At 51.3% G+C, this 24189-nt stretch overlaps 1 protein-coding gene across 32 annotated transcripts in view; it reads left to right on the forward strand.

Annotated features, from left to right (window-relative positions):
* The window catches only part of TRAF3 (TNF receptor associated factor 3), a 140552-nt gene extending 118928 nt beyond the window's left edge, over positions 1-21624 (forward strand). For 27 of the 32 annotated variants that reach the window (XM_077941785.1, XM_077941781.1, XM_077941776.1 and 24 more), the window contains 4 exons: positions 1334-1426; positions 7918-8058; positions 13487-13661; positions 15426-21624. In XM_077941785.1, the coding sequence (XP_077797911.1) occupies positions 1334-1426; positions 7918-8058; positions 13487-13661; positions 15426-15997 (981 nt within the window). In that variant the 3' untranslated portion in view covers positions 15998-21624. The remainder of the gene's footprint in view (positions 1-1333; positions 1427-7917; positions 8059-13486; positions 13662-15425) is intronic. The other 5 variants (XM_077941789.1, XM_028851883.2, XM_077941798.1 and 2 more) reach the window with 1 other exon arrangement.
* Positions 21625-24189: the final 2565 nt, after the last annotated feature.

Consider the following 24189-nt stretch of genomic DNA (forward strand, 5'->3'; position numbering starts at 1 on the left):
TACACAGCCATAATGATCACACACGTGTGTATCCATAAATGCATTTGATATACATGTCTGTGCTGACTCTGACCCCAGCTGGGGACAGACGCAAAATGGAGCACAGCTCATAGAGAGCATACCTCCCAGAGAACAGCGTGGGGAGGGCGTCTCTGCTGCTGCCACACATGTAGTGTGAGAAATCTGCATCTGGTGTTTTGTTGTTGTTTATTTTTTAACACATCTGAGATTGCTAGTGAATGGAACCAAGTTTTCATTTAAATATATGTATCTTAAAACTATCAAGAGGCAGTATATGTTACAATTACAGTATTTTATATTTTACGTAGCACCAATACATTGTTATGAAGTCAGTACAGAGAGATTGGCATCTTAGTATTTTCTGAGGAAGAGAACAGCCAAAGAGTAAGAATGACTGTGCCTTCCTTTGCTTTAGTCTCTAACAAGACTGAGCCTCCCCTGTTCTGTCGTACGTAGTATCATTCATTCTCTCTGTGTATGTGTATATATATGTTTATATATTGCAACACTTATATCAACATATATATATGAATATTCTATGTACAGAGTATATGTTTTGGAGATCATTAAAATGCTTTCTGTGGCTTCTTAATTTTCTAATAGCAAAACAAATTATATTTCAGACAAATTATTTCCTTAAATATATGAAGTACAATTACATGTGCTTATTCCTGACTCTAAAATGGTCTACATCTTATGTACTCTGTAGATTGTATTTGTTTTGTATGTAACTTTTCTAAGAATACTAGAATGGTGAAGAGCAATACATCTTTGGATACAGTGTATTTGAACTAATAAATTAATACTTTAGTAAATTCTTTTGAATCCTGCTTTGCTTACATGTTTACTAGACTGTTGTCTAGTAAAGTTGTGGCAGTATCTCGCCACAACTATGGGTATCTAAACATTTTCCACTTATACTACATTTTAATGAGAAAAATAGTTTATAATAGATCAAGAATGAGTTTAAAATTTAATTTCTTGATATTACAAGTGTCAACCCTTGATAAGAAGCCACTTGAGATGAGCTGGAGGGATGAGGAAATAACCCTGAGATGCTCACTGTGGCATTGCAGGGTGCTGGCTCTGCTGGCTCACTGTGGCATTGAAGGGTGCTGGCCTCCTCACCTGCACGCAGTAGGCAGGTGGCCCTGAGCACAGCCCTCCTTAGGCGCAGAGATTCCCTGTTCATTTGATGCAAATAGGTCTCCCCTCTTTGTGTTTAGTGCTGCTTTTAGGGTTGTATGTTAGCCTTTCTGCCCTTTGGAATGCAGCGAGGTTCGCTGAATGCCTCACATCTTTGCTCTCGCAGGGGACAAACCAGCAGATCAAGGCCCACGAGGCCAGCTCCGCCGTGCAGCACGTCAACCTGCTGAAGGAGTGGAGCAACTCGCTCGAAAAGAAGGTGGGCTGCACACTTTCCTGCTGCTATGGGATTTATATCATCTCTGCAGATTATTTAAAGACAGAACCTTTTTATAGTTATTAATGGGTTTTGGATAAAAGAAACCATATCAAGAGATTGTCAAAAAAAACTCTGTGTGTTCTTGAGCTTATAAATGAAGGTGTTTTATTTTTGTTCTTTGTTTTTTAATTGCCAAACAAGTGTGAAGTGCTTTTTTAAAGTCAATCACATTGTGATTTTTTTAGCATCCATCCAGCACAGAGATGATCAGATGCCCAGTCCCCACCCTGCTGGTTTTTTTTTGTAAGCAAAGTTCTGTTGGAAGACAGCCATCCTTACTCGCTCTGTGTTGTCTGTGGCTTCTTTCGCTCGAAAGCAGCAGAGTTAGAGATTGTGGGGACTGTACAGCTTGAGATATTGACTACTTGGCTCTTTATAGAATAAGTTTGCCAGCCCTGACCTGGGTGGTTACCCCTCTAAATGTGTTACACTTCTGTGTCTTTTACAAGAGACAAACAGGAGAAAATATTTGATATGACTACAATTGATTTTGTCATTTGACACCTTGTGAAACTTGGTGCGCTCTCCACATAGATGGGACCACTTCCCGAAAAGACTCACTCTCCCATGCTGTTTTTTTTTTCTTTTTTTTTTTTTTTGAGACCGAGTTTTGCTCTTGTAGCCCAGGCTGGAGTGCAATGGCACGATCTCCGTTCACTGCAGCCTCTGCCTCCCGGGTTCAAGCAATTCTCCTGCCTCAGCCTCCCGAGTAGCTGGTATTACAGGTGCGCACCACCATACCCAGCTAATTTTTGTATTTTTGTAGAGACGGGGTTTTGCCATGTCGGTCAGGCTGGTCTCAAACTCCCGACCTCAAGTGATCTGCCCACCTCAGCCTCCCAAAGTGCTGGGATTACAGGTGTGGGCCACCGTGCCCAGCCTCCATGCTGTTCTTGAGAGACCTTCATTGCAGGCCTGTAGATGCAGGAGCAAGCACCTTCCTGCAATAATGCTAGCTCTCAGTGGAGTTTGTTCTGTGATGTTCAGCTCAGCGGGGCCTTCTTCTTATCATGAGAAGATGAAAACCTCTAAGAATTGATAGAGAAGAAGTTGTTGTAGGATCTACCATTGTGGCTTAATTACAAAAATATAAACTTAATTCAATATTCAACAAACATGTATTGAGAACTTGTAGTAGGAGGACACTAAGGTGAATTAGAACAGCCAATGGAGTTGACATTTGAGTTTCGTAAAGATTTGAATGTCTTGTTTCCAGTGTTAAATCCCAGCAATTTAAAATGTAAATATACTGCAAGGAGTCTAAAATTTTAAATCAAAATATTTCCCTTTAACCTGCCTTAAGAGAGTTTTTCATCTAAATGCTTGAGCTGAGGTTGAGAAGCAGTGGAAGGATTGGCGTCCTGTGCACACACATGGAGCAGAACAATGCTGATAGGCAGCAATGCAGAACTCATATTTGCAGAATCCTGGAGATCTTCCTGTGAGCATAGAGCATTTGCTCTGAGTTCAACGGTGGTTTACCTAGGAATCTTTTTTCCCTCTTTTTGAAGCTGGCATTTTGTTTCTGTCTTTTCAAAATTGTAGGCATAGATCATAAGGCTTCTTACCTCTCATAGATGCTGTGTTTCTCATTTAGAAGGTTCTTCGCTTCAATTTAAGGATAGGCTTTGTGGGCCGGGCGTGGTGGCTCACGCCTGTAATCCTAGCACTTTGGGAGGCCAAGGTGGGTGGATCACGAGGTCAGGAGATCGAGACCATCCTGGCTAACACGGTGAAACCCCGTCTCTACTAAAAATACAAAAAAAAAAAAAAAAAATTAGCCGGGCGTGGTGGCGGGCGCCTATAGTCCCAGCTACTTGGGAGGCTAAGGCAAGAGAATGGCGTGAACCCAGGAGGCAGAGCTTGCAGTGAGCCAAGATGGCGCCACTGCACTTCAGCCTGGGCGACAGAGTGAGACTCTGTCTCAAAAAAAAAAAAAAAAGGATAGGCTTTGTGGCTGGGCGTGGTGGCTCATGCCTATAATCCCAGCACTTTGGGAGGCCGAGGCAGGCAGATCACCTGAGGTTGGGAGTTCAAGACCAGCTTGACCAACATGGAGAAACCCCGTCTCTAACAACAAAAAAAATTAAAAAATTAGCCGGACATGGTGGCAGGCGCCTGTAGTCCCAGCTACTTGGGAGGCTGAGGCAGGAGAGTTGCTTGAACCCGAGAAATGGAGTTTGCAGTGAGCCAAGATCGCGCCACTGCACTCCAGCCTGGGAGACAGAATGAGACTGTCTCAAAAAAAAAAAAAAAAAAAATGTTACCACTGAGTTAGATACACAGTAGTTGAACAGGTCTGCAGCACGTGGTTATCCAGCAGGATGGTTGTGGACTATGCTGTCATCTGGCAGCCTTTCAAGGCCGAGTCCCTGTGAGGATTCGGCTCCTTCCTTTCCATTCTGTGCTCTTTTCCCCACTGAAAGTGAATGGTTTGCATCATTGGAAACCCCAGGACATACCAGAGCAGCCCGCCCACACACAGTGCAGCAGTTTCTCACTCTGTGAATGCCTCATGTGTTTAAACTATCTCCAGCCAAGTCACGGTGGAAGCCCCGAGAGTGCAGGATGCACAGCTGTGCACTGCCTTCTTGGACATTGCCAAAGGACTGATACCTCCCGGACTCTGCCCATCAGAGCAAACCCCCGCCCTGTTGTCAGGCCAGCCAAGCCTCGGCTCTGCACATTCTCATTGTGCTTATGAGAATGTGCATGGTGCCCTTCACTAGGTCCAAAAGCAAAGGCTGGACAAAGAGCAGCGATTTTATGTTTACTTACAATGGGAATTTATTTCTTATTATAGAATTATTCAGTTGGAATTTCTTAGGTTATTTTGTTCATCTGTCATAGAAAATAGAATGTTTGAGCTGGTTCAAAAAGACTGATCCTCAGCCAGGCACGGTGGCTCACGCCTGTAATCGTAGCACTTTGGGAGGCCGAGGCAGGCAGATTGCCTGAGCTTAGGAGTTCAAGACCAGCCTGGGTAACACTGTGAAACCCTGTCTCTACTAAAATACAAAAAATTAGCCGGGTGTGGCGGTGTGCGCCTGTAGTCCCAGCTATTCAGGAGGCTGAGGCAGGAGAATTGCTTGAACCCGGGAGGCAGAGGTTGCAGTGAGCCAAGATCACGCCAGCCTGGGCAGCAGAGTAAGACTTGTCTCCAAAAAAAAAAAAAAAAAAAAACAGGCCATTCCTCACATTCATAGTCAAACTAAAGAAAAACTGCAAAATGGACTTAAAAACACCCATTTTATATTTTAAGAAGGCTTAAATGGAGGGGAAATGTAAAGCCCCCCCACCAAAGTGGGCTGGAGTAAAGGACGTTCTCAGTGCAAAGAACCTCGGACCTCCTGGGCAGGTGTTTCGCCGGCTCATTGGAAACACACCTGCCGGGTGGACTTTCCCGTGCCTGCGGCATCTCCCTGTAGACGAGTGGAAGCAGCGATCTGCAGGACCTGGGAGTGGAATTCTTTGATTAAATAAATAAATAGTTTAAATAAGGGAAGTCCTAAAGTGAAAGAAGTTGAGTTGGCTGGGCGCGGTGGCTCAAGCCTGTAATCCCAGCACTTTGGGAGGCCGAGACGGGCGGATCACGAGGTCAGGAGATCGAGACCATCCTGGCTAACGCAGTGAAACCTCGTCTCTACTAAAAAAATACAAAAAAACTAGCCGGGAGTGGTGGCGGGCGCCTGTAGTCCCAGCTACTTGGGAGGCTGAGGCAGGAGAATGGCATGAACCCGGGAGGCAGAGCTTGCAGTGAGCCGAGATCCCGCCACTGCACTCCAGCCTGGGTGACAGAGCAAGACTCTGTCTCAAAAAAAAAAAAAAAAAGTTGAGTTTAGTGTGACATGACATGTGTTCATTGTTGTAAGTTGCTTCTGCTCATGCTCAACTGCTAGATTTGTTGGAGAGCAGTGGCGCAGTTATGGCTCACTGCAGCCTTGACCTCCCGGGCTCAAGTGGTTGCACCCAGCCTCCCCGGTAGCTGGGACTGTAGGCGTTTGCACCACACCTGGCTAATTTTTGTTTTTTCTTTTTGTAGAGATGGGGTTTTGCCATGTTGTTGTCCAGGCTGGTTTTCAATTCCTTGGGCTCAAGTTGTCCGTCTGCCTCAGCCTTCCAAAGTGCTGAGACCACGTGTGAGCCATGACAGCTGGCCTATTGACAATGTTTTGGAGACATTACTGGGATTTTTGTCAAAAGAGTTGGCATACATGTCATTTTTTGCAGGGATATGAGAATAAAGAGTCTGAGAATTCTGTCCCGTGTTTGACAGATGGAAATGAATGAATTGTTACTTTCAGAGGGACACAACCACCACGCGATGCTGCATATGGCCCGCTCCACATTCGTGCAGGTTGACCACTTGTAGGAGTTCGTGGACGTATGAGGCAAGGAAGGAAGGAAAGCCAAGTTTTGCAGAGTAAAATCCTAGGAAAGTGAAGTTATATTTTGCCCATGAGACATTGCAAGTTTTGTATTCCTTAGTAAATACATACTTGTTTTAAAATAAGGTAGTGATTGCTTCAAAAGATGTCTCTTGACTTGGCCAACTGTGCCGAATATGAACAGGACACCCGTCTTTAGGCTGGTTATCCTTTAGATGGACAGCATCAAGAGCCAGCTCTTTATCACATCTGGTTTTGTGCCGAGATGCCCTCAGGCCGTCACCTTTGTGACCATTGGTCCCCAGGCATTGGTGGTTTTAGAGTGTACATCGTTGGAGAGGCACACAACGCATCTGGCACAGAGCTTAGGGTCTTCTGGGGTGGAGACCACCACCCCAATGGATAGACAGAGACACCCATTGGTAGATGGGGGGTCAAGATGCCCTTTGTAAAAATCTTGTGAGGAAGAAAGCCTCGTAGGAGTTACCCTTGAACTTTCATCTTTGAGACCAGGTGTTAATTTGTCTTTGGGAGCTAATTATCTTTCAGAAAGATTTGGAAAGGTCAGAGGTGGGGTTGGAAATGCTCACTCAGCAGGCCCTCCCTTCAGCTGACATGGGTTGCAGAGGCTCTTCTGTGCTTCTGTGGAAGGGTATCCTCAGGTGTCAGTTCTGCCTGCCCGTGTTGAGGGGGAGCAGACTGGCCCCAAGGGTGCAGCACCCATATAATTTTTTGTATTCTCATCACTCTGTCATTATGTTGGCGCAGCTGTTGAAACTGCAGGGTGTGGCCCCTGGGTGGATGTGAAATAATTTAGTAGGTTGTGACCAGCATTGTTTATATTTATGGGGTACAGTGTAATGTTTTGGTATATATACATACACATTGCAGAATAGTTAAATCGAGCTAATTAACATATCCATCACGTCACTTCATTTAAAATCTGCTCCCCCAGCAGTCTTGAAACACGTGTTAGTATGAATCAGTCACCATGCTGTTCAGTGGGCTCAAAAACATCCGTCCTTCTGTCTACCTGAGGCTGTGTGCCCTCTGCCCAGCAGCTCCACAAGCCCACCCCACCACCCACCTCCACCGCCCACCTCCACCAGCCCCGGTAACCCCCATTCCCTGCTTCTGTGAGCCTGACTTTTTTAGATCCCACGTCTAAATGAGAGTACATACCGTTTGCCTTTCTGTGCTTGGCTTATTTCACTTAGCATAGTGTTCTCCAGGGACTAGTATTTTCTTAAATGAAATGGAATAAAAGAAAAAATATCAGGGTGCATTATAAATTATTAGGGCAAGTACGGCTTTATGACATCTGTTTTCAGGGATACCCGCACACGTTGGTATAAATGGGGTGGTACATAAGCATCTGTTTCTTACTATGTTTCCTGGTCAACAGTTGAAAAATACTCTGGTAAAAGATTTACTAGTTTTTAGCAAAAACTTGAAAAAGCATCTCATTTATTCTGAAATTCAATCAGCTGCTGCACTTTGCCTCACCCTAATTACTGGAAGAGATTCTGAGAAACACTGTTTATGGGATTCCCTATTAAATTAGGACTGGCTGGGTGTGGTGACTTACACCTCTAATCCCAACCCTTTGAGAGGCTGAGGTAGGAGGATCACTTTAGGCCAGGAGTTTGAGACTAGCCTGGGCAACATAGCAAGACCCCAGCTCTAAAAAAAAATTTTTTTTTAAAGCCTAACCAGACATGGTGGCGGCATGTACCTGTAGGCCTAGCTACTCAAGAGGCTGAAGTGGGAAGATCACTTGAGCCCAGGAGGTCAAGGCTGCAGTGAGCTATGATTGCACCACTGCACTCCAGCCTGGGGACAGAGCAAGACCCTGTCTCTAGAGGGAAAAAAGAAAGAAAGAAAAGTACTAGGACTACCACTTTCTGTGTGAAGGGATTTTTTTCTTTGAAACTCTGTCAATAAGCTAACAGAAGGCCTATCTTGTGAAAATTTAATTTATATCGTTGTTAATTAATATGAAAACCACTTTTGGTTACATTAATTAAAGAATTTCTTTTTTAGGTTTCCTTGTTGCAGAATGAAAGTGTAGAAAAAAACAAGAGCATACAAAGTTTGCACAATCAGATATGTAGCTTTGAAATTGAAATTGAGAGACAAAAGGAAATGCTTCGAAATAATGAATCCAAAATCCTTCATTTACAGGTAAGAATCTTAGGACTGTGGCCAGATCAAAGGGTAGAGGAGCTTGCCTGTGTTCCCCTTCAGGGCTTAGCAAACTGCTTGAGCTGAGTCCTTGACCTTTGCAAGCAGAAAGGCAACTGATTTCTCTGGCCTAAGCGAAGGCTTAGAAAAGGCAGCTGGGCTAGCACAGGCCCAGCCTGGGAAGCTGCAGGTCAGCGTTTTCTTACTGCCTTTTCTCTGGAGAGCAAGCCTCCACCACTCTTCCATGCCTTTGATCTACTGTTGGAGAAATAAGATGCGAAGCCTGTATTTTTTAAATTAGTTGTTTTTATTGTTTAAGATTTCATATTGTTGATGAGTAGTGGCCATGTGCAAAGTCTCACTTCCTGCAGTGAGGTGCTGTGCAGCCCAGCTCCTCTGTTGTGAGCTTTCTAGTGACACGCGCTCACCTGCTGGGTTTCACTGTGGAGATCCACACGCACCTCCAGAAGAACAAACCAGTGAACCTTTGCCGCCCTGAATAGAAGCGATGATATAAAGGGGACTGATGAAATGTCGCTCCTCCTGTCTTCTGTCGTCACAGGTGTCTGTGAGGTGCTTGTTAATAGATGAACATTGTAGATGCTCTCTGCACATTAAGTTACTCGTGTGCGTTGGTGATAGTAATTCTCGTGTGTGTCACACACTGTGGAAGAATCACTCATGTCACTCAAGGGCCTGTACTTACAGTGTGGCCCTACATTATCTGGAAGAGAAAATACTTCTAATAGCACAGAGTCATGGCATCTTTGAGAATGCCTTTTCTCTAATTTTTGACATTGGAGATGAGTCACAGTGACTTGAATTGCATAGAGATTTATTAAATTAATTTCTTTTTTATTATACTTTGTAGTTACCCAGAGAGAAAAGGAGAAAACACAATGAAACATTATGTTGTATTAAAAAAGGCACAAGTCATTAGCATTAAATCAAGCCACATAAAGTACAATGTTTCTTAAAACACCAAGCCTCCTGCTGGAAGCCCCCAGCATTTTGCTGAGGGCCCAGAGATGTGTCGGTCATCAGACTGGCCAAGGCGACTGGTCAGGCCACTGCTGCAGGGCCCTGGCCACCCTGTGGCCCGCCCGCACCTGCACTCCCTGGCAAGCAGCTCTGGCTATTCACGAGATCATTGCTGTGGTTGACCTGGGGCTCAGAGAGGCACTGGAAAGGCCAGGGAAATCACCTGTTAAAATAGCCACAACAGAAGGAAGAATGCACAAGTACTGGATTCATTTACAACAAAAAGTTAGAATATACGCAGTGATGTGTCGACGCCCCATCCCAAACCTCACATTTCCTCTGCGTTCCTCTTCGGTTTCTCCCCTTCCTGTCAGACGTTCTCATTTACTTTACTTTTTAGTCGAGTTTAATCACTCTACGGTGTGTGATTTCTACTTGAAAACTTTTGTGATTGGATGAACCAATGAAGCATAAGTCAGAAAGAAAAGGGAAACCAAGTTGCCAAGGCTGGAGAAGTTAGGACGGAGTGGTGACGGCAGCGGTCAGTGTCCCTTGACATGTGACGAGTAGGAGGCTGGGCATGGCAGACAGCAGGTTGTGTTTAGAGAAGGGACTCAGAGCAGGCTGCCCGTGTCTGATTCCCCTGAGTGCAGGGATGTGACCCTGCCTGAAACGTGTGAAAACTCTTCTCCATGTGACCCTTTGAGCAGGTGTGGTCTAAACAGAAGGTCCTTCCAACTGTGTGTTTTTTTTGAAAGGGGAAATTCAGTGTTACCTTTGGGATGATTGTGGGGTTGGTGGTCTTTAGCCAGGAGGATTCTGCGCTGTCCATCCTCAGGAAATGCTGATTGAAAGCCTTCTGATGCCCAGAGGTGCTGGCCGTGTGGGAGCTGCACCGGACCAGGCCATCCCTCTGCTGCTGCAGGCCCCGCCCACCCTCTTGAGTGGCAGCCCAGCCCAGCCGTGTTCCCCATTGTTTCATCCTCAGTGCCCTTCCGGTTGCCCCAGGAAGAGTTTATTGTAAAATCTTACTGTGGCCCAGAAAACCTCTGTGACTGGCCACCCCTCACCTTCCCAGCTTCGCCCCGCTCCCCGTGCTAAAGTGGACCAGCTTGTTGTTCCTTGAGAGGCTCCCTGCTGCTGCACAGATGTCTTTTTCTCCTGCTTCCTTTCCTGGCCAGCTCCAGGCACTCCTTCAGCAATGTTTGTGGACCACCTAGGTGATGAGGGCACACGTCACTTGGGGTCTTCCTCTTTCTTCCTTGTCTGATTCTCCAGTAGACCCTAAAGTCCTGGTGATGGCGGGAGTCAAAGTACAGAGGGCCCGATGGCCTGGCTGTGGCGGTGGGGGTGCAGGTAGGGGTCAAGGAGTGGAATTCGAGAGTGTCTTTGCTTTTGCATGCCCGGGGAACAATGAGTTCTTAATATTTTACTTCTTAAATATCCTGTTTTTCTTTATTAAGAAGACAGCCTAGGCCGGGCACTGTGGCTCACGCTCATATTCCTAGCACTTTGGGAGGCTGATGCGGGTGGATCATGAGGTCAGGAGTTCAAGACCAGCCTGGCCAAGATGGCAACACCTCGTCTCTACTCAAAATAGAAAAATTAGCCGGGTGCAGTGGCAGACATCTGTAATCCCAGCTACTCAGGAGGCTGAGGCAAGAGAATCGCTTGAACCTGGGAGGCAGAGGTTGCAGTGAGCAAAAATTGCACCTTTGCACTCTGGCCTGGGTGACAGAACAAGACTCTGTCTCAAAAGAAAAAAAAAAAAAGAAGATAGCATAGGTGCGAGCATGACCCAGGCTTCTGGTGTCAGTGGACTAGATGAACTGGTGGTTCTTGCAGTCGGGGGTCCACAGGGCACATGCGGAGCAGTAGGCGCTGGGACAGAAGGGAGGGACATCCATCCATGCAGCCCTCACTCAGGCTGCAGGCACCACCGGGCTTCTCACAGTGCCGGGCTTGCGTGCCAGGGTCCCGGCGGCCTGAGAGTGGGGCCTCACAGCAGGTGACGTGGTTGCAGCCCTGGCGTGCAAGTGTGTTAGGCTCATGGGCTGATGCTCCCTGCAGGCAAACCTTCTGATGTGGACTGTTGATGTGGAGTGCTGTCTGTCTCTTCAGCCCTGTGTCGGAGTCTTTTTTCTGTACAATTCCACACCTGACTTGAGATTTACTTTTATAGAAGCTGCAGTGGCTGAGTGTAGACCGTCTTCAGGGATGAAATCACGTTGGCTGTGTTTTAGAGAACACTTTATGTGGCTCTGCATTCTGCTTTGAAATGGTGCCATTGATACAGATGAAGGGCCTGTTTGAAAAATAGCCCGAGTTCCCTTGCTGCTCATGGAGATACCTTTTCTTTAGTCATGCTAGGCTATGCATGCGGTGCATGCATGTTGTGTGTTCCTGACTTGGGGGCCCCTGCTGTGCAGGGAGTCCTTGCTGGAGACTCCCGTTCTGTGCTCGAGGTCAGGCGTGCCCTTGCGTAGCACCATCACGGGGGAGGGGTGGCTGGGGGCCATCCCCCTCTTAACCTCAGGGGCCTGAGGCTTAGCGTGAGGCACAGCTTGTCCTGGGCCACCCTGCCTGGGACTCATGCTTCATTTCGGAGTTTGCTAAGTTACAAAGGGCATCTCTCAGACTTCTGTTGATGTTTTCATTAAGTTTCCCCTGCAACTCGCGAGCACCTACCAGCTCAGTGCACGGTATCAGAAGGTAGAGATTCAAGAGGCTCCTGGTGCTCACTAGAGGAGCCATGTGATTTGGATGTTCAGTGTCGTCAATGGTATTGTCCCCCAGCAAATAGACTTGGTGAGCTAATTAAATATCCTTCTGAGCATGTACGATTGTGTAAACTAAAGGGGCAGGGACAGTGTCAGTTTAAAGGGACAATGACAGTGGAAAGAGGTGTTCGTTTCTTGGAAAGAACAGGAAGAATAACACTGCTTTTATACCCAAAAAGTCACCCAAACCTGTCATGTTTGTGTCTTCGTGGTTAATAACAGCCAGCAAAGGTGCTGAAACCTAGATGTTTAAAAATAGACTTCCAAAAGGAGAAGTAAATTCAGGGGGCCCTGGGACCCGCCCCATGAGCACCCGGTGTGGCCGCAGCTTGTGAGGTGGCTCAGTCATTCCACAGCTTCACTGAGCACTAAACCCTCCAGCCCTCACAAGCTGCTTGAAAATGCACATCCTTTTTTGAAGTGAAAACCCTTTAAGTCCCTGGCTTCATCTCACAGGTGGGCATTCCAGCCCCTTAACACAGACTGGGCCACCAGGGCGGAGTACGGCTCCCACGCCTCCAAGTAGTGACAAATACGAGCGGCCTGTGTGTTTTGGGAAGCGGTTTCTGAATTAGTTAAATGAAGTAGCATAAAGTCAGGCCTGGTTGCTGGCAGCCTCGCGTGTTCGGGGCAGGTCTCTGCGTTCCTGCCTCCCTCGCTGGGGCCTGGCAGCCTGGGTGTGGAGCCGGTGGGGGAAGACCCTTGTGTCTGCTGCATCGGCCCACTGGGTTTCACCCAGGGCCTGAGGACATGCCGTGGGGCCCTTTCCTGCCACCATCCAGGTGGGAGGAGTGTGAGGAGTGGGAGTCTTCTCCTGGGAGGGTCGTTCTGGGGCAGCCACAGAGACAGGGCTGTGCTTCTGCCCCAGACCCAGCAGCAGGGTAGGAGGTCTTTAGATGTTCCAAGGGAAGATGAGGGCACATGGGCACAATTCTGGCATCCTAGACCTGAGACCCTGTGGCAGCCATGCAGGGCCACTTGCCCCGTGGGACCTGCACTTACAGGGGTGAGGTTTCTCTGGGAAGCAGGGACCCTCCATACCTATGGCCCCCGAGGTATACAAGGGCTGCAGAAGAGATGTCCATGGGAGCCTTGTGGCCCTGCACAGGTGCTGTGGCCTGGGAGAAGAGCTGGGAGGAACATGTGGGAGTGTGAGGGTGAGGTTGGATCTAGGTGTCTGACAGGATTGCTGGTGTGGGGTTGACTGATGCCAGGGTGTGGGCATGTGAGAAACAGGTGGGCAGGTGGCACCAGTGCTGCTGTGAAACAGAGAAGCCTGGGCAGGGGCTGTGGGCAGCAGAAGCATGAGCTGCTGCCTGCCCCAGAGACAGCGGAGACCTCTCCCCTGGTCTTCTGAACACTTGCCACCTGTCACTTCGCTTTCCTGGTGGCTCTCTGTTGACAAAGCAAGCTGACCTAGTGGAGCCTCCTGTTGTTTTCTTCCATCTGGCTTCACGTCACCTCGAGTGCTCCCTGCCGGCACAAGCACTTGTTCCCAGGGAGCTCCCAGGAGGGCCGATGCAGAGCCCCGCTCCTGGAGGCAGAGCCGCGGGCAGCAGGCCTCTGTGACTGTTCTGCTCCTAGCCCGTCTGTATTTGATGGGAGGCGGGTGCAGCATTTTCCAAGTCCTAACTATGTTTTGCTTTTTAACACCTTTGGTTTGGAAGCGAGTGATAGACAGCCAAGCAGAGAAACTGAAGGAGCTCGACAAAGAGATCCGGCCCTTCCGGCAGAACTGGGAGGAAGCAGACAGCATGAAGAGCAGCGTGGAGTCCCTCCAGAACCGTGTGACCGAGCTGGAGAGCGTGGACAAGAGCGCGGGGCAAGTGGCTCGGAACACAGGTGAGTCAGGGGCCGGGGCTGGGCCAGCAGTGTGCATCTGGGCCCCGGGGGACTGCTGGGGCAGGGTCTGTGGGATGAGGGCTATGTTAGGTACATGCGCCTTAGAACAGTTCTTTCCAATTATGGGTAACACGCAGAGGTGTGATGACTTTCCTGCTGAAAGTCCCCCAGCAAAGACAAACGTTTCCCACACGGGCTTGTCCCCGCCATGTGAGGCCCTGTGTGGTGTAGAGAGTAGGGGCAGCTGCAGCCACGGGAAGCTACAAAGCCCTCCTGGGAGAGACTGGCCACAGTATGACCCACAGGACAGGCCCAGGTGCACATGGCCAGGACCTGCTGGTCGGGGCGCCCCAGACCTGACTCCTAAGGGCCAGGGGGCAGCAGTCCCACTGCGCTCTGCCAGCGTGTTTCTGATCCCACAAGCAGATGTGGGCCTATGGCTTTGGGGACTGAAAGAGTATTGGGAATATTTACATGAAGAGGATTAATGGCAGAAAGAACACAGATTACCATGGCGTGTGGGGGGCTGGATGAAGCAGGCAGAGGATGAGGCTGGAGGAGAGGGGAGCAGCTTCGCCTCCGAGAGAGCAGAGGCCACCTGCAGGCACTGAGGCCGGTGGGAGGGGTGGGGAGAGCACAGCTGTCTCCTGCTCCCAGGGGCTCCCACCAGCAGGCTTCCCAGGAAGCCATAGTGGAGTCAGAGCGCTCTGTCTTGGACCCTGCAGTGAGGTGTCCTGTGACACACAGGCAGGTCACCCACCTAGGACATCCCCTCTCAGCAGGCCGTGCCTAGTAATGTGTCCAGACAGGGCTGTGGGCATGAGAGCGGTGGTAGAACTGGGACAGGGACCTGGGCTCTTCCCTGGGAGGCGGTGGCCTCAGGACATCTGTCTACACAGTTTTGCTGGTGTTACCCCCAGAAACCAGTCATTTTTATTTTGTTTCAGATGCTGGTGTGACTGGGCATGGTGGTGTGGCCTATAGTCCCAGTGCTTTGGGAGGCTGAGGTGGGAGGATTACTTAAGCTCAGGAGTTTGATGCCATCCTGAGCAACAGAGCGAGACCTTGCCTCTTTAAAAATTAAAAAATGAGGCCAGGCACGGTGGCTTATGCCTGTAATCCCAGCACTTCGGGAGGCCAAGGCGGGCAGATCATGAGGTCAGGAGATCGAGATCATCCTGGCTAACACAGTGAAACCCTGTCTCTACTAAAAATACAAAAAATTAGCCGGGCATGGTGGTGGGCGCCTGTAGTCCCAGCTACTCGGGAGGCTGAGGCAGGAGAACGGCGTGAACCCAGGAGGTGGAGCTTGCAGTGAGCTGAGATCGCGCCACTGCGCTCCAGCCTGGGCGACAGAGACTCCGTCTCAAAAAGAAAGAAAAAGGGCCAGGTGCGGTGGCTCATGCCTGTAATCCCAGCACTTTTGGGAGATCGAGGCAGGTGGATCACCTCAGGTCAGGAGTTTGAGACCAGCCTGGCCAACATGGTGAAACCCTGTCCCTACTAAAAATACAAAAATTAGCCAAGCGTGGTGGCAGGCACCTGTAATCCCAGCTGCTCAGGAGTCTGAGGCAGGAGAATCGCTTGAACCTGGGAGGCAGAGGTTGCAGTCAGCTGAGATTGTGCCACCGCACTCCAGCCTGGGCAACAGAGTGAGACTCCGTCTCAAAAAAATGAAATAAAAAGTGCTGGTGCAGCTTTGCTTTCCTAACCTTTCTGACATTCACCTGTCTCATTCACCAAATCCCTCCTCACCTGTGGCAGGCCTGCTGGAGTCCCAGCTGAGCCGGCATGACCAGATGCTGAGTGTGCACGACATCCGCCTGGCCGACATGGACCTGCGCTTCCAGGTCCTGGAGACCGCCAGCTACAACGGCGTGCTCATCTGGAAGATTCGTGACTACAAGCGGCGGAAGCAGGAGGCCGTCATGGGGAAGACCCTGTCCCTTTACAGCCAGCCTTTCTACACTGGCTACTTTGGCTATAAGATGTGTGCCAGGGTCTACCTGAACGGGGATGGGATGGGAAAGGGGACGCACCTGTCGCTGTTTTTTGTCATCATGCGTGGAGAATATGATGCCCTGCTTCCATGGCCGTTTAAGCAGAAAGTGACACTCATGCTGATGGATCAGGGGTCCTCTCGGCGCCATTTGGGAGATGCGTTCAAGCCCGACCCCAACAGCAGCAGCTTCAAGAAGCCCACTGGAGAGATGAATATCGCCTCTGGCTGCCCAGTCTTTGTGGCCCAGACTGTTCTAGAAAATGGGACATATATTAAAGATGATACAATTTTTATTAAAGTCATAGTGGATACTTCGGATCTGCCCGATCCCTGATGAGTAGCTGGGGAGGTGGATTTAGCAGAAGGCAACTCCTCTGGGGGATTTGAACCGGTCTGTCTTCACCGAGGTCCTCGCACTCAGAAAAGGACCTTGTGGGACGGAGGAAGCGGCAGAAGGCGGACGCGTGCCGGCGGGAGGAGCCACGCGTGAGCACACGTGACACGTTTTATAATAGACTAGCCACACTTCACTCTGAAGAATTATTTATCCTTCAGCGAGATAAATATTGCTGTCAGAGAAGGTTTTCATTTTCATTTTTAAAGATCTAGTTAATTAAGGTGGAAAACATATATGCTAAACAAAAGAAACATGATTTTTCTTCCTTAAACTTGAACACCAAAAAAACACACACACACACATGTGGGGATGGCTGGACATGTCAGCATGTTAAGTAAAAGGAGAATTTATGAAATAGTAATGCAATTCTGATATCTTCTTTCTAAAATTCAAGAGTGCAATTTTGTTTCAAATACAGTATATTGTCTATTTTTAAGGCCTCATCTGGTCTCTGTTTTAATAATTTGTTTGTCAGAAGACCCTGAAGTATACCTAGGTCTTTTTTTTGAAAGTCTCTAAATTCAGAATCATTTTTAATTTAAAGTTCTACAAATAATTGTTACTGCAAACATTTTATTTTAAAACGCTGATAGACTGATATTTCTTGGAAGAAAATATAAAATATCAAACACTGGTTATCACTTGTGATAGGAAAGAGAATATTCAACCTGTTGTTATTTCTCGTTAGAAATGTAAACCTTCAATATCTGTCGTAGTTAATGACACGACTTCACAATTCTGAACGGAGCCTCGCTCATGGATGCTGTGCATCATTTTCAGATTTATAATTGTTTTCACCCTAAAATAGGGCATCCGTTGAACTTTGGAGTTCTAAACAAAATCCTGTAGGTGTTTGGATTCTGCCCCATGTGTTCGGACGAGCTCTCTGTTGCTGACAGCACCGGCCTTCGGTCTCCATGTCAGGGGTGGGCGGGTGACTGCTGAGGGAGGCCCGCAGGTGTGTTTCTCCATCCTGTCATCTTGCTGCATGCCGTCAACGGTCTCCGAAAGCAACATTGCGCATAGAGCTGGTGGCATACGGTACATGTGCCTTAGATGTGACATGCTGCTTCTCCACCCTGGGTTTGCGTTGAGCATAATTCTAGAAAGTGCTAGTTTAACCAGACTTTTCTCTCCACCACTAGATCTTTATCTCTACAAGGGCCCTCAGACACCTCCGCACCTGCTGAGGGGAAGCCAGGCTCCACCGACGGCTTCTGGAGCCTCTGCTGCTTAATTACCACAGATTCCAAATCTCTAGGCCCCACGAGTGAGCCACCTGGTCCAAGTACGGCCTGGTCCCACCCTGAGGGAGGCAGGTGTGGAACAGAAGCTGAGCCTCTCCGTGTCCCCACTGGGGCCGTGGGCACCCCCACAGCCCGAAGCAGAACCCTCTGAGCATTCCAGAGACCGCTGCTCGGGGGCCTGCCCAGGCTGACCGATGGGCGCTCCTGACCACCACCCTGGCGGGAAGGGTGGCCACAGGGCCCGTCGTCCCAGCCTGCGCCTGCCCGGACGGCATTTTCTCAACTCACTGTTTACTGTCTCTCAGTGTCCAACTGTGATTAGAAGCCTGGAGCCCGGCCCCTGCACCCCTTTTGCTATGCACCACGCTTCATGGTGCTCTTACCACTGATGGGTGCTACACGCGACGGGTGCTTCTTAGGCAAAACCAATGTGTGCGAACCGCCACACCTGTGCCACTTGCCCACAAGCCGCGCCCACAATTGGCCAGCTGGGCCGTGCACGTCAGACTGCCTGCCTCGGCTCTCCCCGTGGCCGCGCGGGGACAGCTTGGTGGGTGCCCGGTGGCCCACCTGTCTCTGGTGCTGCCATCTGTCCTGGGTGTGCCTTCGCCCCAGTGCCTGCTGGAAGTGCCCTCCGTCGCACCCCTGTGCCCCGAGCTCCCATGAGGGGCCTGCCGCGCCCTTTCGCGGTCGAAGCGCTCCGTTGTTCTTATCTGCCTTTCCTTTCCCCGCTTTCCTGGGATTGCTTTGGGGGAATAAGTATCTTTGGTTCTGCCCCGTGAGGAGCTCATAAAGCATGGACTTCCTGCGGGAGCTGCGGAAAACTGTTCCTGGAAGGCGTCCCCCACCTCAGGCCTGTCCCCTACCTGCCCTCAGGTGGTTTTCCTGAGGTCAGGGGTTAACAACAGGGACATCCCTGCAACTTCCCCTTCACAAAATGTACAATATTAGATTAAGGTTATGCAACATCTTGGTCTGGTAAGAACCGTTTCCTCCCCTCTGGGCTGAAGGCCTGGTGTGGCCCCCGGAAGCAGCAGTGCGTGTTGCTGGGACGTCTCCAGTAGCCCTTCCCAGGCAGATGCTCCTGGGGGGACGCCATGGGACCCCACCCAAGGGTCCCACAGACATAACCTGAGTGACGGGGGTCCTTGAGGATGGGATGGCCCATGTCACACGCTTTGTCCTTGTGTTTGGTTGTATTGGGGTCTCTGCTCTGGGTGTGTCTTCCTGTCATATACTCAGCACGGGGGGCAGCAGCCTGGGACGGCGTCCCCTCTCCCAGCGGTGGGCAAGCCTTGTGCTGCTCCACCCTCAACCCCTGGGCACCCTCACTTGGCGCTCGCCACCTGAGCCAGCCTGAGGCCATGGTCTCCCTGCAGCTGAGGCCCGGTGGCCCCTCGGGCAGTGGTCGGCCGTCCCCGTGTCACAGGGCCCTGGCAGCAAGCATGAAACGGGGGTGCACACTGTGTGCTTGGGGGTGCTGCTTATTTACCAAAAGTGACCAAACTCCCAGCAGGACAGAACTGTTCAGTATTTTACAGAAACCAACTGAGTCCTTTGTGCATGAATTAAGCTGGTCTGCTTCCCGTCACCTTCGTAACAAAACACCGTCCCCTCTCCCCTCGCCTCGAGCAGTTTCTCCAGGACACCGTGGTTCGGGCTGCTCCCTGCTGCCGGGCACGCTGGGGGCTGGCCTGGGCCCGGCTCACATGAAGGGCACTGGCTCTTGTGACCGCACTGAGCCCCGTGCAAGCCGCCGCCGGGCCTGGAAGCCTGACCGTCTGGTTCTAGGGCTTTTCCAGCAGAGCCTGCAGAGCTAGAAGTTGGGGTGTGTCTTTGATGATACGGGGGCCAGGCTGGGAGTAGGGCCTTTCCCGCAGGGTTGGGTGGCTCAGTGAGGGTGGAAGTGGGGGCCCATGGGGCCCTGGCTTTGGGACTAGACGTGCCAGCTCCAGCTGGGCTGGAGGGAGCCTGAGTAGGCCCTGACATACGCTGGGCTTTTCAACTCGCCGTGCTCTGGTGACGCACAGGCGGCCAGGTCAGGGTTTGTGTCAATTCTAGGAGCCGTCAAGCATGAAAGTGGTGCTGTCCCCTGAGCGCAAGCCTCACCAGAGCCCTGGGCGAAGGCGTGGACTTGCAGATGTGTGTTCCCTGTGCAGGTGGGCAGAGGGGGCCCTGGAGACCCAGGTTGCAGCCCCATTCTGTCACTTCTTCCTCCCCAGAGCAGCCTCTGCCGAGGGACAGCACCTGTGTCCCTTCGATGCCACCACAGTCAGTTGAACAGGGAGCCCTTTGCTCAGGCAGCTTCTTCTGCCTCTCCCTCCTTTCCTGTCCCATCCCCCATGCCCTTCTTGGCCTGTAGTGCCAGGGAGCCATGGTGTGGCGTACTGGGGCTCCTGCTCCTTGGGCCACTTCCTTGGCCCGTGCCCCACAGGCCCACCGCCTGCCAGGGCTCTCACTGCACCGGCTGTGGCAGGAGGCTTCCCCATAACCCCGTGTGGCCCAGCTCGGTGAGGATGCAGTTCCAGGCACAGTCCCTGGGACAACCAGCTGCCTCCCAGACCACCTCAGCCTGCTCCAGGGTCCTCAGTCACCCTGGGCCAGGGGCCACATGTCCCATGGATGTCGGCCATGCCAACGTCACATTCCAGCACCCCTTTTGCTTGATGGTGTCTGGTGGTAGTCACCATGGTGGACCCACATCCTTCAGCCAGAGGTGATGTCAGACAAAGGAAGGGTGGTCTGTATGGGTCCTTAAACAACCATTCTGTCCCTAGTGGGGTCATTCCTTGTCAACCCAAGGGAGGGCCGGGAAGTACACTGATCCCAACAGCTGGGCTGACACCTCCTTTCTCCCCTGCACAGGGAGGATTGGCGCGAGGACTGCTACCCTGTGCACAGCTCCAGCAGGGTGGCAGTGCCACTGTCTCCGTGGGCCATTGCAGGGTTGGGCAGGCGCAGACTCTCCTTGCGGGCCCCTTGCTCAATTCCCAGCCCTCCCAGACTCCTCCCTGTACTGGGGGTAATTTGTGTGTCAAAAGGGCTCCAGCAGAACTGTAAAATACTGTTTTTAAAAAATTTAGTGCAGATCTTTACTTAGTAGACTGCAGAAGGAGGGCTAGGGAGAGTGCTGGGAGCCCCTTTGCTTTTGTGTCTGTGATGAATGAGGGTCTGTCACCCAAATCTACTTCTCAGCCCATGACCATTGTTCTGTTTTCCGTTTGCAAATCTCAGTAGCTCTGTTTTCTCCAAAGTAGAATGTCCCTACCGGGGCCCAGGCCAGGCGAGGTCAGTGTGGGCAGGCTACCTGGTCATTATTGCTGCCTCGTCCAGGCCGGTGCTGATGGTCACAGGCACAGTGGCATCAGGGAGCCGGGCCAGCAGGTGGCGTGAGGCGGGGCCCGCAGCTTACTGCAAGGGCGTTTTCCACCTGACCCCGGTGTGCCCCACAAGCAGTTGCAGGGTAGACGTATGAAGCCTCGGCCGCCTCAGGGCTGGCAGGTGTGCGGGTGAGGAGGCCCCGGTGGCCAAGCAGAGCCTGCGTTTCATTTCTCCTGCTGCACTGTGTCTAGTCTGTCTTGTGAACTCTCACCGTGAAAAGATGCTACAAGTCCAGGATCGCTGCACCACTCCTGTAATTAGGTGATGATTGGTTTTGACAACTTAGTCCCCTCAAACAAGTAAGATACCCCCTCCAACAGCAAATTCAGTGACTTAATTGGAAAACACACAAGCTGGCATGATGTCCGGTGATTTCTCTAAGAAATGCCTGTGGGAGAAGGTGTGTGAAGTGTGGAGGGCAGTGTAGACGCTGCACAGCATCTGCAGATTTGCAACCCCTTCTCTGCCGGTGCCTCCGTGTTCAGTTCTGTGACCCAAAAACAAAGACCAAAGAAGGCCAGTCTCTCATTCGACCCTATCTTTTTAATCTGCCTGTTTTAAAAATTGCGTCTGTAGTAGCCGCTTGCTGTGAGGACACATCTCGACAGTCCAAGTGATTCTGTGACCAGTGATTCGGGCCCTGTTTTCCGCTCTTCTAAGAAAAAAACAAAAAGACCGTCAGTGATTGCCCAGCAATAATCATGTTGTTACTGTGAGTTGGCAACATGCCTGACTTTCTGATAGCATTACTGTTTTATATTTTTGTTTATTGTATATTATGTGTGGTTTTATTTGGTATTTATTTGTGTTTTGAGGTCTTGCAATGTTTTTGTGTTTCTGATGCTAATAACTAAAGTTTGTAAGACTGTAGAATGCAAAACTCGGAGATGCTAAACTGTCTTATTAGAGGAAAATAAATCTGATTATGGAGTCTCAGTTTCTGATCACACCGTCTCTTGCAGGCTGGGCCCCAGGTGAGTGGCCCTCCCTCCTGCCGGACCCCGTGGCTGTCCTCTCAGTGGCTGGGCCCGGGATGGCCACCTGGCCAAGACCTGTGTGGCCAGAGGCCTATGCTTGGGTTACTGCCCTCTGTCACCATCTTGAAATTCTTTGTAATTCTCAGCAAGGGGCCCACTTTGCTTACAGTTTTGCCTGCAGCCTCTGACCTGAAGGGAATCCCGGGGGCCAGGCTCACAAGTCTGTGGCTTGGTCCCGAGCATATGAGGCGGAGCTCTGACCTCCTACCCGGACACGTGCCTGCCATCTGGCATGGTGGAAAGGGCATGCTGGACCCACAGGCCTGGGGTCAGCCTCAGCTCCACCACTTCGTGGGACTTTGAAGCCTTCGAGCCTCAGTTTCCTCCTCCGTACATTGGAAGGACAGCACCTCCTCCCACTGTGAAACAAGATGGTTAATAAGGAGTGACACCAGTGCTGACATGCCGGGTCTGGGCAGTGTCCTTCAGCAGCTGCTCGTAGCAGAGTTAAGGGCTCCTGGGCGCCACCGCCACTGACCTGCCTTCCATTTGTTTGGGTCAGGCTTGGTACAGGAAGCCCTGCATCTCCCTCGAGTTCCCCCAAAATTATCAGATGGGGAGACCCGCTCAGCCCTCCCCCACTGTCCTGCTTCTCCCAGGGTCCGCTGCAGTCACCACAGCGCCCTGCTCAGTGCCTCCCCATCCTTCAGGGCACTGCGTGGGGCCACATCCAGAACAGATGCCATTGGCCCCCACGTGTGGCCCACTGAGCAGGAAGGAGTGGTCCTAGGACCAGCTCCCCAGGGTCCTCCCTCAAGGTCTCAGGGCCTCTCCTGAGGGTCCCTTGCCCGCCCAGCCCCAGCCCTGCCCTCTCTGCAGGCCCACACCACCCCTGCCGTGCCCTGGCTGGTGGCAGTAGTGGGGCGCTGGAATCCTCCTGGGACTGGCAGTCTCCACCCCCACATGATGGGGAACCTGTGGTACCTTGGCTCCTGGGAGCTGCCCCGGGACAGCCTTACCGGTCCTTCCATCTGGGGGTCCCAAATCTTCACACCCGTGTGGTGGGGGCCTGCGCTCCATCCATCTTCCCTGTGCCCTCAAGCCCAGGGTCCTGCTGCAGCCTCGAGGACACCAGGACACCTATGGAGACCAGGCAGTGTGCAGGTGTCACCGCTGACCACAAGTGTGAGCTGGGCCAGGGATGGGACGGCTAGGACAGCCAGCACCACATGCCGACGAACGGGGAGTGTCAGCTGGAGGGGGCTGGCTTGAGGATTACAGAAACTGGATCCTTTTTTTTTTTTTTTTTTCTGTTTTTGAGACAGAGTTTTGCTCTTCTCACCCAGGCTGGAGTGCGATGGCGCAATCTCCACTCACCACAACCTCTGCCTCCTGGCTTCAAGTGATTCTCCTGCCTCAGCCTCCCGAATAGCTGGGATTACAGGCATCTGCCACCACGCCCGGCTGTTTTTGTATTTTTAGTAGAGACGGGGTTTCTACCTGTTGGTCAGGCTGATCTCAAACTTGTGACCTCTGGTGATCGCCTGCCTTGACCTCCCTTTTTTTTTTTTTTTTTTTTTTTTTTGAGACAGGTTCTCTCTCTGTCACCCAGGCTGGAGTGCAGTGGTGTGATCTCGGCTCACTGCAGCCTCAACCTCTCAGGCTCAAGTGATCCTCCCACCTCAGTCTCCTGAGTAGCTGGGACCACAGGCGCATGCCACCATGCTGGGCTAATTTCTGTATTTTTAGTAGAGACGGGGTTTTGCCATGTTGCCCAGGGTGGTCCTGACCTCCTCAGCTCAGGTGATCCCCCCACCTCGGCCTCTCAAAGTGCTGGGATTACAGGCGTGCGCCACTGCACCCGGCCTGGATTCTTGCACCCTCTGGGGGTCCTACAGGAGAGTAGATGGACGGCAAACCCCAAGACCTGCTGGACTGGCCTGGGCTGAGGGCGCTAGCGGGGACATCTGCAGAGCCGGCCTCAGATCATGCAGCAAGAAACGACCGGGGAGGGGAGTGGGAGCTTCTGAGCTGCTCCCCCCAGGGCATTGGGCAGGGATTCCCTACCTCCAGCCTGACTCCAGACCTCAAGGGGGATGGAGGGACTGAGTCCAGCCCTCAGGTGCACACCAGGCCATCACCTGGTTCCGTCCTGCTAGGGGCAGCCCAGACCTTGCAGGGAGTTGGGAACCTGGGGTGTCACCGTTTAGGCCTAGGGAAGGAGGAGGTTGTGGCCCTCGCCTGCCTCCCCTCAGCTCAGGGGGCTGCTCTGTTCTGGCCCCAATGAGTGATGCTGGAATGGGAGCGGTGCGGAGCAGGGAGGCACACACTCAGAGCCCTCAGCCACAGCTCCCCCGTGGCCCTGGCTCTGCCCTGCAGCAGCCCCCACAGCCGGGAGCCAACCCGGCAACCAAACCCGGGCAGAGTCTGGACTGAAGGTGGACGGTGCGTGGTGGGAGGCTGGTGATCTGGAGTGTTGATAAGGAAAGCAAGGCCTGGGGAGGAGGCCGGGGCTCGGCCGCTG

This window comes from Macaca mulatta, chromosome 7 (genome assembly GCF_049350105.2).
Source record: "Macaca mulatta isolate MMU2019108-1 chromosome 7, T2T-MMU8v2.0, whole genome shotgun sequence".
Taxonomy (NCBI): domain Eukaryota; kingdom Metazoa; phylum Chordata; class Mammalia; order Primates; family Cercopithecidae; genus Macaca; species Macaca mulatta.